The 15,678-nt window shown below is 45.3% G+C and overlaps 1 protein-coding gene across 1 annotated transcript in view; it reads right to left on the bottom strand.

The window, feature by feature from the left end:
* The window catches only part of LOC134535347 (uncharacterized), a 99,576-nt gene that overhangs the window by 68,814 nt on the left and 15,084 nt on the right, over nt 1-15,678 (bottom strand). Inside the window, exon 6 of the mRNA XM_063374417.1 lies at nt 11,431-11,535. Within this exon, the coding sequence (XP_063230487.1) occupies nt 11,431-11,535 (105 nt within the window). The remainder of the gene's footprint in view (nt 1-11,430; nt 11,536-15,678) is intronic.

The following is a 15,678-nucleotide window of genomic DNA, read 5'->3' as shown; positions in this document are numbered from 1 at the left end:
TCTATCTGACTCCTAAGCATTTCTGTTATTGGATAGATAATGCTGTCCCTTCTAGTGGTCGCACTGATTACGTTGGTAGTGATGGTCTCTTCCGATGAGTGACACGGCGGACATTTATTTGTGGAACTAAGTCCCCGCAGCTAATACTATAGTGCATACATGAAACTCTACACTTTACTTAAGATGTAGATTCTCGCATGCTGACAGTGCTCATTATGTGCAGTACTATAACAAAGTGGCAGACGTCTCCACTACATGCCCGATTGCGGGCTCTACCTCCCCCTAAAAAGCACAGAGCGCGGAAAAACAGAAGCGGCCAGTTTTACGACATGGTCGCACGTTGTACAATTTGTATTTATCAGAAAATTAATTTAAAGCGGTTACAAGTTCAAGATTATCTCTGAAAAGAAATATATAAACCCTTTTGACTAATTCAGTTGAAGCGTCTTGCAAACACCCGGCAGAGTGATACTGTCTAAGTGGCCTGTAGCAGCGATATCTTTTTAGCGTTCCTGCACTGCTGAGGCCTTACTTAAGGCGCTCGAGTTCGAAGTCGGAGATCGCAGAAGGCAGTACCAACTAAATGCAATGAGATGTACGGTCCCTAGGCAAAAGAAAATGAACTGAATAATAATTGAAAGCATCACTGCCTGTTTACTATTTAATTTTCCCGCTTGGGATTGGCTTGGTACATTGAATACAGAACCATTTACACACATCTGCAGATCTAGATCTCGCATTAAAAAAAAATACATCTAATGTGATTACTCATTACAACCACCATATTACGGTTAATTTTATCAAACATTAAGAAAGCATTAGTTTTCCCTAACAGGTCCGTTGATTACAATCTTGGATGACGTATTGTCTATAAAGTTTGTTTAGGCACATTCCCAATATTTTGGTGAAACCGGTCTCTAGTTATGACGTTATTATGCGAGTCTAACATCCCGCACCACAGTAACTTGTTAAGTCTGGCTTGCAGTTTACGTAATTTCTCACGCAGCGTAAAAGAAAAAAGGAGTACAGTTTAATTCGCCACATCACGATTCAAGATGCTAGCAAGATATGAATTTGAGTTTATGATCACTCAAGTCTCTCTGCTTATTGTTTCCTTGAAAAACCAACCCGGTCTCTGGTTGTTAATAACGGTTGCGTCGAGGCTTACTTGTAGTCGCGCAGCATGTTGGACGATAACCCGGGCTGGCCACTGGTCGATGCGTAGGTGAATGGAACAGCCTTTCCATTTTAGCAGCGGCGCAACACGCCTGCACCCGTGAGGCGAAGTCGACTCCACCAGACGCCACCACCGTCTCTCCGCTCGTCAGCCGCAGACCGTCGCAGGTTAACGCCTCACCATGACGTCATAAGGCTCAGCGCGCCGCGCGGTGTTGGCTCGCGGAAACACACACATGCGCAGCGCCGCGAATGTCCGTAATGCTTTTGTTTTAATCCAGCTTCAGGGCGAGAATGAACCAAGTGCCAAACAATCTAATCATAATTAATACCAAATCAATTTAAAACAACGTTACTGTTACAAAAGGACGTTAAAACAAACAAATAATAAAAGTGAAATTAATGGAGGCGTGGCAAACGCCTCAATATCCACCCCATAAAAAAAATAATTTAACACCAAAAACCAAAAAAAATTTATGTAGCTTCGAACCACAATAAGGCGAGAAAACGGGGAAGCACTCAAAACACGCCATTCAAACAACTAACCTCAAAGAAAAGCAATAAGAAAAAGCACACAGTGGAAAAAAAAAACACGCGAAGAAAAACACTTGAGAGAGACAAATAAAAACAAAAATAAAGACCAAACAATGCTTTGTGCCACTTTCCCGTTTACTCGTTAACAAACAGCAACACATTTCTTACTAGGAGGTAGTAACAGTAATCCACCTCTGAGACACGTAAGGCGCAATAAGAAACCTACTCAGCAGCAATAGCCCTATACTTAAGTCGAGCAGCCACCCAAAAAGAAAACAAAAATTTAAAACCCCAAAAAAAACTAACCAATATGACGATAAAAAAAACTTCTAGACCTCAAGTCAAACCCGACAGTCACGAGCGAAATGCCCTAAACGCCCACACCTAAAACACGTACCTCCCTTCTTAACTTTATTTGGCCCTCGCGAACTTTCACTGCTTTTGCCCACCGCGCCTTGCCTTAATTGCTTTTTGAACTGAAAGCTGGTAAAACAAACGTTTTCCACCGCCACTGCCCACTCTAATAAATCTGACAACTTATGTGGCTTGTTCACGTAACACGACTCATGACGCACCTGTGGACAAACATTTTCAAGAACAAGACTAACCTATTCCTCCTCAGTCTTACTCACTCCTAGTGCCTCAGCATAATCCAAAATCTCCTGCACAAAATGCAAGACGGTTTCATTTAGCTCCTGAAAGCTATAAACTTTACTCATAATTAATTGCTCACGAATCCGCCGAGGACAAAGCTTATTCCACAGCGCCTCCTTACAATCAACCCATGACATATGACTCTTATAACCCGCAATGAGTATATCGTAAGCTAAACCTGTACAACGCGAAGCAACAGCCAAAATTAAATCACTCTCATTGGAAGAATAATTTGCGTTAGCTAGCTTGTCCACGGCCATGCAAAACTCTACTATATCCTCTACATTTGCTGACTGCAGTTTCGGAACATTTTCTAGTGATCGCAAAGCAAACTTATCTTTTAGGAAATTTGTACTAAACGAGCCAGACCCACTCGCTTCTGCCTGTTCCGTTTGCCACGAAACTCTTTCTCCTTTCAAATGCGCCACAAACTTCTGTCTTAAAACATCTATGCTTTCGTCCGCACTGTGCTCGACTGACGCAGCCCTTAAATTAGTCAATATCTCCTCTTTATGTAATTTATATATCCAAGCCAATGCCATACTGGTGATACAAAAAATCAATAAGTATCTTAAACACCGAAAACTACCGCGTCTGCAACTCTGACTAGCAGAGTTGCGCAGTTTTGAGGCCTTACTTAAGGCGCTCGAGTTTGAAGTCGGAGATCGCAGAAGGCAGTACCAACTAAATGCAATGAGATGTACGGTCCCTAGGCAAAAGAAAATGAACTGAATAATAATTGAAAGCATCACTGCCTGTTTACTATTTAATTTTCCCGCTTGGGATTGGCTTGGTACATTGAATACAGAACCATTTACACACATCTGCAGATCTAGATCTCGCATTAAAAAAAAATACATCTAATGTAATTACTCATTACAACCACCATATTACGGTTAATTTTACCAAACATTAAGAAAGCATTAGTTTTCCCTAACAGGTCCGTTGATTACAATCTTGGATGATGTATTGTCTATAAAGTTTGTTTAGGCACATTCCCAATATTTTGGTGAAACCGGTCTCTAGTTATGACGTTATTATGCGAGTCTAACATCCCGCACCACAGTAACTTGTTAAGTCTGGCTTGCAGTTTACGTAATTTCTCACGCAGCGTAAAAGAAAAAAGGAGTACAGTTTAATTCGCCACATCACGATTCAAGATGCTAGCAAGATATGAATTTGAGTTTATGATCACTCAAGTCTCTCTGCTTATTGTTTCCTTGAAAAACCAACCCGGTCTCTGGTTGTTAATAACGGTTGCGTCGAGGCTTACTTGTAGTCGCGCAGCATGTTGGACGATAACCCGGGCTGGCCACTGGTCGATGCGTAGGTGAATGGAACAGCCTTTCCATTTTAGCAGCGGCGCAACACGCCTGCACCCGTGAGGCGAAGTCGACTCCACCAGCCGCCACCACCGTCTCTCCGCTCGTCAGCCGCAGACCGTCGCAGGTTAACGCCTCACCATGACGTCATAAGGCTCAGCGCGCCGCGCGGTGTTGGCTCGCGGAAACACACACACGCGCAGCGCCGCGAATGTCCGTAATGCTTTTGTTTTAATCCAGCTTCAGGGCGAGAATGAACCAAGTGCCAAACAATCTAATCATAATTAATACCAAATCAATTTAAAACGACGTTACTGTTACAAAAGGACGTTAAAACAAACAAATAATAAAAGTGAAATTAATGGAGGCGTGGCAAATGCCTCACTGCTCACACCTGCACTACGTTGCTCACACAAGCGCATATTTCGCACACGCTTCTGGGCAGGTGTTGATGATGCATAATGGCCTGTGCGACGAGAGGAGTACCGACTGGTGGCGTTACATTTACATGACACATCTCATATGCTTCGCCGGAGTTCTTGCTGAAGTAAAAGTATGTATAGAATAAATTTTGCCCATGCCAGGCAAAAGCATACTTGATAAACATTTTACTTCCAAATTTAGGACACACTCATGCTTGCATAAAAAAATCATTTAAATGGTGGCATGGGAAGGAAAAAAGAGGAAGCAATATAAGATGGAGTGGGAGAGAGTAAATGGCATAGGATAAGAAGTTGCACGAAGACAAAGCATTTTGACATCTTGAGCATCTATTTATGCTAATGCTATACAGTTCAGGATGACGTCGTACCTCCTCTTTATTTAACTAAAACCCGGGTCACAGTCCTGTCCGCGGCACAACATTCCGGCCATGTCCATTGTAGTGACACCACTCGTCACCAGATGGCAGTTGTACATATGAAAAGTCAATGTTATATTAAGACATCTTATGTTATGTTAGGTTAAGACATGTTATGATTGTAAATATTTTTGAAGATTATTAAGTGTGTAGTATAAGTATGTTTCGTATTCTTGTGAATATCATTGTAAATGCAAATCAGCTAATGTGATAGCAATATTTAAAATTTACCACGAACGATTGTAGAAGGAAAATGTATATATTGTGCAGGCTAACAAGCCTAGAGAGCGTCGGTGGTCGTCTCTCGGGGCGTGCGCATCTCTCTTGCGGGCTGTTGGCTGGGAGTTACCTGCGACCTATTGGGTAACCGAAGGCTGGCAGTGCGTGTGGGTTTTTTGTGCGTGCTGGGGGTGGCCTAGCAGCGCCAACTGCTACCGACCGCATCCCGCGGGTGGCGGATACGGGAGCCCAGCTCGAGAGTTGCAATCTCGCTGGGGTGGCTGTGAATAACCAATAGCAGTCCGCGGACCAATGGCCGGCCTGTGGAGTCGTTATCACGGCTGTCGGGGAGAAAGGTAGCCTGAATGTAGCTCGGCGCGCGGCAGAAAGCAGCTTCGTCGGCGAAGGCACCGCAGGGGAGCTCGATGTGCCCTGGATGCGAAGTGTAGACGAATTGCGGGCTGGAACTTGCGGAGCTGTGGACTGCCGCGCGCGCAACGGAACTGAACAGCATCGGAATTCTGAAGGAAGAGATGGCGGCGCCTTCAAGTTGGGGCCCTGTTGGAGCCAGTGGTAGCCTGGGCGGCGCGACCTTCAACCGACCCGGGAATTTGGGGGGCAAGAGGGTCCGACTCGCAAGATACTTCATTCACCTGAACGACTTACCCCCACCCTGGCTTGAAAGGTCGTTGGCTGTTGACTGGAAGAAGGAAGATGAAGATAACGTAATGTCAGGCTGCCTTTCGCTCCGAGAGCCAGCAGTACGAGCCGGTTTACTGGCTCGTCTGCCCACTTCTGTTTTAACTGTGGCTGCCTGGGCAGCTGTGGCTGGGCCGACGAGTTAAATCGCCCGCCCCTGGGGGCGCATGCGCCCCTGGTTAATAATAACCCAGGAGTTCCCAACCTTTAAATGCGGGCCGCAAGGCCCAAGCACCCAACTCCAGCATTGTTGATTTTTCAGCCCCTCCAACTCTTCTTACCTGGACCCTTCTTCCTCTTGTCCAGTAGTTACCTGCTTGCTTAATGCATGTTATTTGATCCCCGCATGAACCGGCCCAGGGTTTTCCCTGTGTCTGTGCAGGTTTTACCTGGGTCACATTAGCTAGCTTTTAAGCTAGGCGACCAATGAGGCGTCAGTCATGGCGCCAATTGCAGCCATGGCTGGCCAGTAAACCCCAATAGCACACGATGCACGCGCCCTTGTCCTGCATGGTTAAAAACCCGCATGGTAGAGTGTATAGGCTTCGGCCTGAGACACACTTAGGCCTGGACCCTCCCCTACACACTTAGAATTAACTTAGGCTAGGAAAAAAATTGCTTAGAGAGCTCTCCTCTCCCCCAGCCAATCTGGGAGAATAAATACCAACACAGCAAACAGTGGTATTATTGGTGTTGGAATGTTTTTGTATTTTTCTATATTTATAAAAATGTATTTTATCTATGAAATCAACATTGAGTATGTTAATTGTTGTGACAATGGTGTAAGGAATTGATGAATATCAGTTTGAATTAAAATAGGAGAGATGCGGATGTGTATCTAGAAATAATGATCGTTTTCTTATCTTTATTCGTGACTCTGATGTGATTGTCTGACAAGAGAAAAAACTAACAGGTTATAGGCCCAGAGGCGTTTATAAGAAGAGAAGAAAAATGACTAGAGACGAGGAAAACGAGTGACATTAAATGGTGGCATCGGCTTATGAGAATAAATGGCGTCTTCAAATGGAGAAGAAACGGTAAATAGAATTGTAGCTAAACTTACTACGGACAATTATTTTTCATGGGCACTAAAGGTTAAACAAGAATTGTTGTTGAAAGATGTATGGGAAGCAGTCATCGGCTATGAAGATGGGCCAGGATTTATGTTGACACAACAAGAAACAAGACGACGAGCATGAAATAATGTGATAGCATTGGCAATTATTTTTAAATATGTTGGCAAGAACTTCGAATGTGACATAGCAGAGATTTATTCAGGGAAAAAGGCATGGAAGAAACTGGACGAGTTGTGCAATGATGGAGGGCTTATCAATGGTGCCATGAACTTGAAACAGCTAACTCATTTTGTCAAGCCTAAGGACATGAGTGTACAAGAATATTTTGCAAAAGTTAACCAACTATGGAAAAGGACAACTAAGACGGGATATGAATTCACTGAGCGACAAGTTGCGGGAATGATTGTTGTAAATCTCCCAGAAGAATTCTTAGGGTGTGTACCTTCTTTAGAAGCTGAAATGACGAGTTTGTCACTATGTAAGGTGAAAGCACGACTTCTAACAGAAGAAAGAAGGAAGGAACTTAGGTTAAGTGAAATCAAAGCTAACTCTTCAAAATGTCATGAGGATGAATTTCAGGCAATGATAGTGAGACATCGTGACAAGAAAGAAGATAGCTGGCAACCCCCTGTCAAGACAGATGGTAGACAGTACAGTTGCTACAATTGTGGGAAATCAGGACACGTGTCAAAATACTGTCGCAATACATCAAAGTGCTTCAACTGTGGTAAGTCTGGCCATATTTCCAAGGTATGCAGAGAACCACAAACAAATGAATCTTCACAAGAGAGAAAACCAGTAAATGCTAGTGGCAGAGTGGTAAATACGGAAGTCCTACATATTGTAGACAAAGCCATGAGTATGAAAGTGTCTGTAGGAAGTGGAGAAAATGGGGATTGGCTATTTGATTCATGTGCATCACATCATATGTGTCCTTCAGAGGAAATGTTTGTAGATATATTAAGAAATGTATCTGGTAGTGTAGAAATTGGAGACAACAGTAAGTTAGAGGTTAAAGGTATAGGTAAGGTAACAGTAAGAATGGCATCAGGTTGGGTGATAACATTTACAGATGTGTTGTATGTGCCTAACCTAGGAACAAATTTGATCTCTGTGGGAAATTTAACAAGCAAAGGGTTTAGGGTAGAATTTTCAGGCGAGACCGCTGTGGTACTAGATCAGAAAGGTAAGGAAATATTATTTAATGCTAAAATAAAAAATGATGTTTATATTGTGCAAACAGAGTATAGACAAAATTATGCAAATGTCGATAAGTCTAAATGTAATGTAAGAGTGCAAAAATTTAGTGCAAACAGCAGTAATATTGCATACAAGTGTGTTGGAGAGGTTAAGTTGTGGCATGAGAGGTATGGGCATGCACATAATGAAGCTTTATTTAAGTTACCTGTGTTAAAGTTATAGAGAGTTAGTAAGTTATAAACATGTTCTGTTTGTATCCAAGGGAAATTGTTTAACAAGGGGTTTCCTAAATATTGTGAATGTAAGGCAGAAAAACCACTTGATGTGGTATATACAGATGTAATTGGAAAAATTAGTCCACCTTCTTTAGGGAAAGCTCAATATGTTGTGACGATGATTGATGAATATTCCAGGTATAATGTGGCTATTTGTGTAACGACCAAGGATGAGGTGCTGAATGTATTCTGTAAATATCAGACAAATGCAGAAAAATTGCAAGGTGTTGGTATAAGAGTGATACAGTCTGACAATGGCATGGAGTACACTTGTAGCGATTTTCAAAAGCAATTAGAAAAATCAGGAATTACTCACAGGAAGACTGTACCGTACACTCCACAGCAAAATGGGATTGCAGAGAGGCAAAACAAAAGCATGTTTGATACAGTTAGATGCCTATTAATTCAATCTGGTTTACCAAGAGAGTTTTGGGGGGAGGCAGTAATGACAGCAGTTTATGTTAGAAATAGGTGTCCATTGTCTGCAATAAATATTCAGGTACCATATGAGTTGTGGTATGACAGGAAGATGGATGAGGAGGAGATTAATAGGTTAAGAGTATTTGGGTGCCAAGCATGGGCATTAAGAGCAAGAAAAAGGAAGTTAGATTCTAGGGCTGAATCATGTGTTATGGTTGGGTATGAACTGGGTACAAAAGATGGGTATAGACTATGGAGTCTTGAAAGAAAACAAATAATTGTGTGTCGAAGTGTAGTATTTGAGGTAGGGAAATTCCCATTCAAGAAAATGGGCATAGCTAATGAGTTAACAGGAACACCTAGATTTAAGTCAATAGGAGAAGGGTCATACTTCGACATAACACAAATAGAAGGTCCAGAAATAGAAGTGGGGTTGAGATTGGAAGAATTAGACAACGAGAAAGATGACACATTGGGGGTAGAATCACTAATAGACAATTACAGTCTCGAATTGAATCATGTTGAGGAACCAGTGCCCAATCTAAGAAGATCAGTTAGACTTAGGACAGAAAAGACTTGTGCATGTTGTCATGCAGTAAATACTGTTGATGAAATGAAACATGAAAGATTGATAGAACCTATAACGATTGATGAAGCCATGTCAAGTACAGAGCATGATTAGTGGATGAAAGCCATGAATGTTGAAATGAGTGAGATGAAAAAGAAAGAGGTTTGGGAAAATGTTGAACGACCAGAACATGTACGGGTAATAGGTTCAAAATGGATATTTTTTTTCAAGTATGACAGTGAAGGTAACGTTCAGAAATATAAGGCAAGGTTAGTTGCTCAGGGATTTAAGAAACAGATGGATTTCAGTTATGATGAGACATTCAGTCCTGTCATAAAGAGAAAATCATTGAGACTAATCATAGCTATAGCAGTAGAGAAAAATTGGATTGTGGAACATCTTGATGTTTACAATGCTTACTTGAACAGTCACATTAACTGCATTGTGTACATGGAACAACCAGAATTATTTGAAGAAAGGGATCATCAGAATTTTGTTTGTAAATTAAAAAAAAGTATGTATGGTCTCCCAAACTCAAGTAAGGATTGGAATATTTGTGTTGATACTGTACTGAAAAAGCTTGATTTCAAGAAATGTATAAAAGAGGCATGTGTGTATGTAAAGGGTAATTGTATCATAGGGCTGTATGTATATGATATTATTGTGACAGGGTCATTAGAAACAGTGAAGTCAGTGAAAGATAGATTATCAGATGAGTTGGAAATCAAAGATCTGGGGTAAACCACAAATGTGTTATCCCTTAAGATAATACAGACAGAAGGAAAAGTTATGTTGAGTCAAAAATTGTACATTGAGAAAGTAATTAATGATTTTGGTATGAATAACTGTAAACCTAATAAAATAATTTTACCATCGGGGTATACAGCAGCTGAAAATGATGAGCAAAGTTTTGATTCCACTACTTATCGAAGTGCAGTTGGAAGTTTGTTACATTTGTCAAATAACACAAGACCCGATCTATCATTTGCAGTAAGTAAGGTTAGTCAATATTGTCAGAATCCTAAAGTCAGAGATTTAAAAGAGGTGAAGCACATAATAAGGTACTTGAGTGAGACAAAGGATTTACAGTTATGTTTTAAAGGTCATGATAAGTTTGTGCAGGTGTTCTGTGATGCAGATTGGGGAGCTGACACTGAATCAAGAAAATCAGTCAGTGGCTACGTAACCATTGTTGCAGGGGGAGCGATGTCATGGTATAGTAAAAAGCAGAGAAGCATAGCCAGATCAACAATGGAGATGGAATATATGGCTATGGCTGAAGTTTCTCGAGATGTGATATGGGTAAAAGACTTACTTTCAGAATTAGGAATGGATACACTCATAGACACACCATGTAAGATCTATACTGACAATGCAGCAGCAATTAAATTGACTAAGCATGATAATGTTAGTGAAAGATCAAAGCATATTGACATAATGTTTCATGTTTGTAGGGAACTTGTAGAGAAGCAACTAGTTAATTTTTCATATGTAGCATCAGAGAACAATGTAGCATATCTATTTACAAAGAATCTTGCAAGCAACAAAAATCAAAAATTTTGTAGTTTGGTTGGACTTATGTAATTCTTTCTTTGTGTTGGATTATCATATTTGTAATAGAATAGAAAAATAAGGGGGAGTGTTGGAATGTCTTTGTATTTTTCTATTTTTCATAAGAATGTATTTTATCTATGAAATTACATTGAGTATGTTGTTTGTTGTGACAATGGAGTAAGGAATGGATGTATATCAGATTGAATTAAAATAGGAGAGATGCGGTTTTGTATCTAGAAATAATGATCGTTTTCTTTTCTTTATTCGTGGCTCTGATGTGATTGACTGACAAGAGAAAAATACTAACAATTGGCTTACATTTCTCTCTCTCTCCCTCTCCTCTGCTAGCGACTTCGTGAGACCACGGTCTTCCCTTATCTCTCTCTCTCTCATTCACCCTTTCTCATTTACCCATCCACTAGCGACTCTTCATGAGTTCGTGAGACTGCGGGCATCCCTCTCTCCTACTTCCAACCTTTCCGTTGGCGACTCCTTGCGAGACCGCGGGCACCTTCCTCCTTCTACCCCGGAGTTGGATGAGGAAGCGTTCCTGCTGCCGCCGCACCCGGCGGAAGGGTACTCTCCTCGTCGAGGTACCCCCATCAGGCTCAACCCAGTCTGCCTGGGAGCCTTAGGCAGCATACCTGCGGGGCTACTTCACAGCAGTAGCAAGGCCAGGGGGAGCCAAGCCCAGCCTACTGCCCCCTCCATTCCTACCAGTTCTCCCCTGTCCCCTACCCCCCAGATCAACTCCCAACTGCCGAGATACTCTTCCCTCACCCCCCTGAGCTAATCTCTCCTATCAAGACATCCTACCCCCGCCTCATTCCTCTCACCCTACCCTCAACACCCCCCCCCCTCGCAAGCCCCTGACGACCTGGACCACAGTTGACCAGCTGCAGGACCCGCGGCCGCGAACCATTTCGGCCCGACTGGCAGCCCGCCTGCAGGAACTCTTTGGCAGTGACGCCTAGGCACACTGCAACCCCGGCGGTTTTCACCCCCACCTATACACTTCCGGAGTCCGGGACGACGGCGAGCGGGGTGAGCAACCTCCCATCCCCGAAGGCCTGTTCCACGCAAGCCCGTCCTCGGTCAGCTGCACTGGGCCGAACGGTCCACTCCCGCCTCAGAGTGTGAGACTGCTCTACCCAAGAGCTGGCGCCGGGAAAAACCAAAACGACAACCGAATGACCGAGCGACGTCCACCCCGTCTCCACATCTTCACCAGAGATGAAGCCGCGACATTTGGCGCCCTAACATGTGGCACACTTCATCATCGAGACTACAAGAGAGCACGAACAGCCAGCAGCATTCGGCGACCCAAAGTGTATATTTACTAAACAAGTATAGAAGAACGTGTGCAGGATAGACAGTGTAGAAATTCATAAACAATGCTGCCACACAGACTGACAAACCACATGTGAGACAGGTCAGCCACCAAGGGACTTCGACCTAATGACAGTAGAGGGACAGTGGCACAACACATCTGAGGGCAAAACAGTTAAATCGGAGTTAGCAATGGGTACATTGGTTTGGGACACAATAGCAACACCAAGGCCCACACAGGCATCGACACAGAAGGCAGGGGCAAACCTCATAGGTTGGGAGGTGGTTGCAAGCCCAGTAGTACAACCAAACATGCATATGGGGCGGACAGCTACCGCAACAGGACACGTAGTGCTACCAGAGTTCAGTGGACTAGCGCATGAGGACCCATGCGAGTTTGTGCAGTGTTGTAAGGGACGGTTGACACAATGTGGGGTGCCGATAGAAGAATGGACACAACGCACGAGTGAGCAATTGCGCGGGTTAGCTCGTGAGTGGTGGGACCTGTGGGGGCGCTATGACATGCAGTGGCAGGAGTTCGAATCCCGCTTTACATGGCACTTTGACGACCGCATGGCAGACATGAGCTGTAAGGCTCGCTTCTATGGCGAGTCCCAAAAGGACTCAGAGTCAGTAGAGCAGTTCGTGGCAAACAAGCTGCGGCTGTACCGGCGCATAGCCCCAGGAGAAGACCCCGAGCAAGCTTTGCCAGAAGTTACTGCATTAATGCGAGAAGAATTGCAACCATTCCTCAGGCCATACTGCAATGAAACAGTAGAGTACTATGTACGACAGGCAACAGCTACAGAAGGCAACCTACGACACCTCCTGGGACGTCGGACCAGGACAACTATCCCCGAACGAGGGCCCAGACAGCAGGTCGGAGCACCTGCAGGGACAAGCAGGGACAGACCACAGGAATGTCCATGGCGGACAGCAACACGGGCGATCGAGGAACCACCTGGTGGGACAGACCAGAACACATCTCCAGAATGGCGGAATGCAGACAATCGGTGCGATGGAGGCCGACCACCACAGTGCCGTCTTGGATGCCCACAGGGCATGTATCACTGGCATCAGGACTGCCAGACAAACCAAGAGAGACAACAACCGGCGGGAAATGGGCAGTAGGGGGTGTAGGATCTATATTCCTACCCCCCGTGCCAGCCAATCCCCTGCCGCAAGCCACAGAGAACAACCTTGAACAACTGGGGCAGCTCACCACGCTAGAAAACCGACTGATGCGGATCCACATCACCCTGAATGGGAGACCGACTGCCGCACTTATAGACACAGGGGTGAGCCATGTGTTCGTCGCCCAGCACTGTGTACCACCCGCAGATATTACACCCAGACGCTGTGCCCTGTGCCTTGCTACGAACACTGGAACCGGTACAGCCATTGGAGATGCCATCATCACAGTAGGTATACGGGAGATGGTGACCCAAACTCCAGAAGTCGTGGTAGAAGGACTCAGAGAAGATTTGATACTCGGATAGCCATGGTTAGTAGATCAGGATGCCTTGATTTCGCCAGCATCAGGCCTGGTAAATTTAGGTAAACATGAGCGCCTGACAGTTTATACACTAGGAAGCATACCACCTTCCCACAGGGCACACGACCATAGGCAAAGTTACACGACCTTTCGCCTGCTCACTGTGGGAGAAGATGATGACCCACCTCCAGCAGACCTCATTGAACTCAAACAATGAGTTATGGACGCCCAATGCACCTCCCCAGATGCTGAGCATCGACGAGCAAAGCAAGCGGAAGGACTGGATGAGATATGGACCATGAGAGAGGGCATGTTGTGTACGAAGGGGATAGGAACCAACCAGGAGTGGTGCATCTATGTACCACCAGAGGCATGGGAAGCTGTTCTGCGCTTCATGCACGATAATGATCTGGCAGGACATTCAGGACCGGATCAAACCCGATGGGCAACCAGCCAGCACTACCACTGGCCCGGCATAGCCCGGGACATATGGGAGTATGTAAGGACCTGCGAGAAGTGCCAGTAGCGATAGGCATGGCGGAGTGATGGAACCGAGCAGCAGCAGCCGCGCCTCCCCACTACCCCATTCCAGTCCATCACGCTGGATGTTATGGGGCCGTATCCCCATACTGCCCGAGGGAAGAGGTTCCTGGTGGTGGTCACGGACCTCTTCACACAATGGGTAGAAGCATATCCTACCAGTAACATCCGAGCCAAAACCATTGCGAGAATCCTGCAGACGGAATTCTTTCCACGATGGGGATACCCCAGGAACCTCCTGACGGACAATGCCAGCCAGTTCATTGGAAGGCAGTGGCAAGAATTATGTCGGACATGGCAAGTGTAACACCGGACTATGCCAGCTTACCATCCACGAGCCAACCCAACGGAGAGACATAACCAGGAGCTGAAAGTCCAAATGCACATACGTCTGGGGGACGACCATACCACATGGGACGAACACATAGCAGAGGCCCTGTTCTGCATCCACCGCAGGACCAATACAGCCACAGGGATGTCCCCGGCACAAATGGTCCACGGCCACAATCTGCCCATGCCCGGTGAATGGACAGTTCACGGAGTGACAGATGAAGGGGAAGACACCGAGGATCGCCGTCGGCGGCAAGAAATTGAGCTGACAACAGCGTAAGAACACCAGAAGGCCTACACTCAGCAGATAACCCCGCAGACCACACGACAACCACCGGAGCTACAGCTAGGTAACAACGTGTATGTCTGCACACATACCCTGTCCAACGCAATAAGGAACTACTCCGCTGGACTGAGCCTCAGGTGGCCGGGACCACGCCGCATCCTGAAGTATCTAAGTCAAAGCACTTATTTGGTGCGCCGGGGTAGACAAATGCGAAAAGTACACCGGGACCACATCCAGAAAACAGCTCTCCCGGAAGGGGGCAATGCCATGGAAGACCCTACCCCAGATGTGACAGAATCGATGCCGGACAACCACCAATCTTTCACACCCCAAGGAATGCAGTATCTGCTCCAGGGAACACCGAGCCCAAGAACAAGAATGGAGAGGACAGCAGAAGTCCCTGCCACGACCCCGAGGCGACAGCACCAGAGGCACCCAGCACGAAAGCAGATCCTTGATGTCACTGGGATACCAGAGGCGGGCATAAGCACCACAGAAAAGCAGCCCCTGGTGACAGAACCGGACGACATTGAGACAACAGAACCACCCTCCCCTACCCGAAGCAGATGGGGGCATGGTGCCTCCCTCACCGATGCCGAATTCCGGGTCAAGGTGGAGGAACCAGCTGAGGACAACCAGAGACACCGCCGACGACGACGCCGGCCCCCACTGTACCTGGCAGATTACGTCAAAGGCTGCGAACTAGACACACTGGTGAATGGCAACCCAGGGAGTCCGGAACCTAAAGGCCGGCCCTTCGCTCGCAACCACTAGGAGAGAAGGCATCATGTGCCTGCTGGAAGCCACGCGGACGGCCTAGAGACCGGGCTTTTCCAGGGGGGGGGGGGGGGGTCAGACGTCGTACCTCCTCTTTATTAAGCTAAAACCCGGGTCACAGTCCTATCCGAGGCAAAACATTCCGGCCATGGCCATTGTAGTGCCACCATTCGTCACCAGATGGCAGTTGTACATATGAACAGACAATGTTATATTAAGATATCTTATGTTATGTTAAGTTAAAACATGTTATGATTGTAAATATTTATGAAGATTATTAAGTGTGTATTATAAGAATGTTTCATATTCTTGTGAATAACATTGTAAATGCAAATCAGCTTAAGTGATAGCAATATGTAAAATTT

This window comes from Bacillus rossius, chromosome 8 (assembly GCF_032445375.1).
Source record: "Bacillus rossius redtenbacheri isolate Brsri chromosome 8, Brsri_v3, whole genome shotgun sequence".
NCBI classification, from domain to species: domain Eukaryota; kingdom Metazoa; phylum Arthropoda; class Insecta; order Phasmatodea; family Bacillidae; genus Bacillus; species Bacillus rossius.
This window is presented reverse-complemented; position numbering and strand designations above follow the sequence as displayed.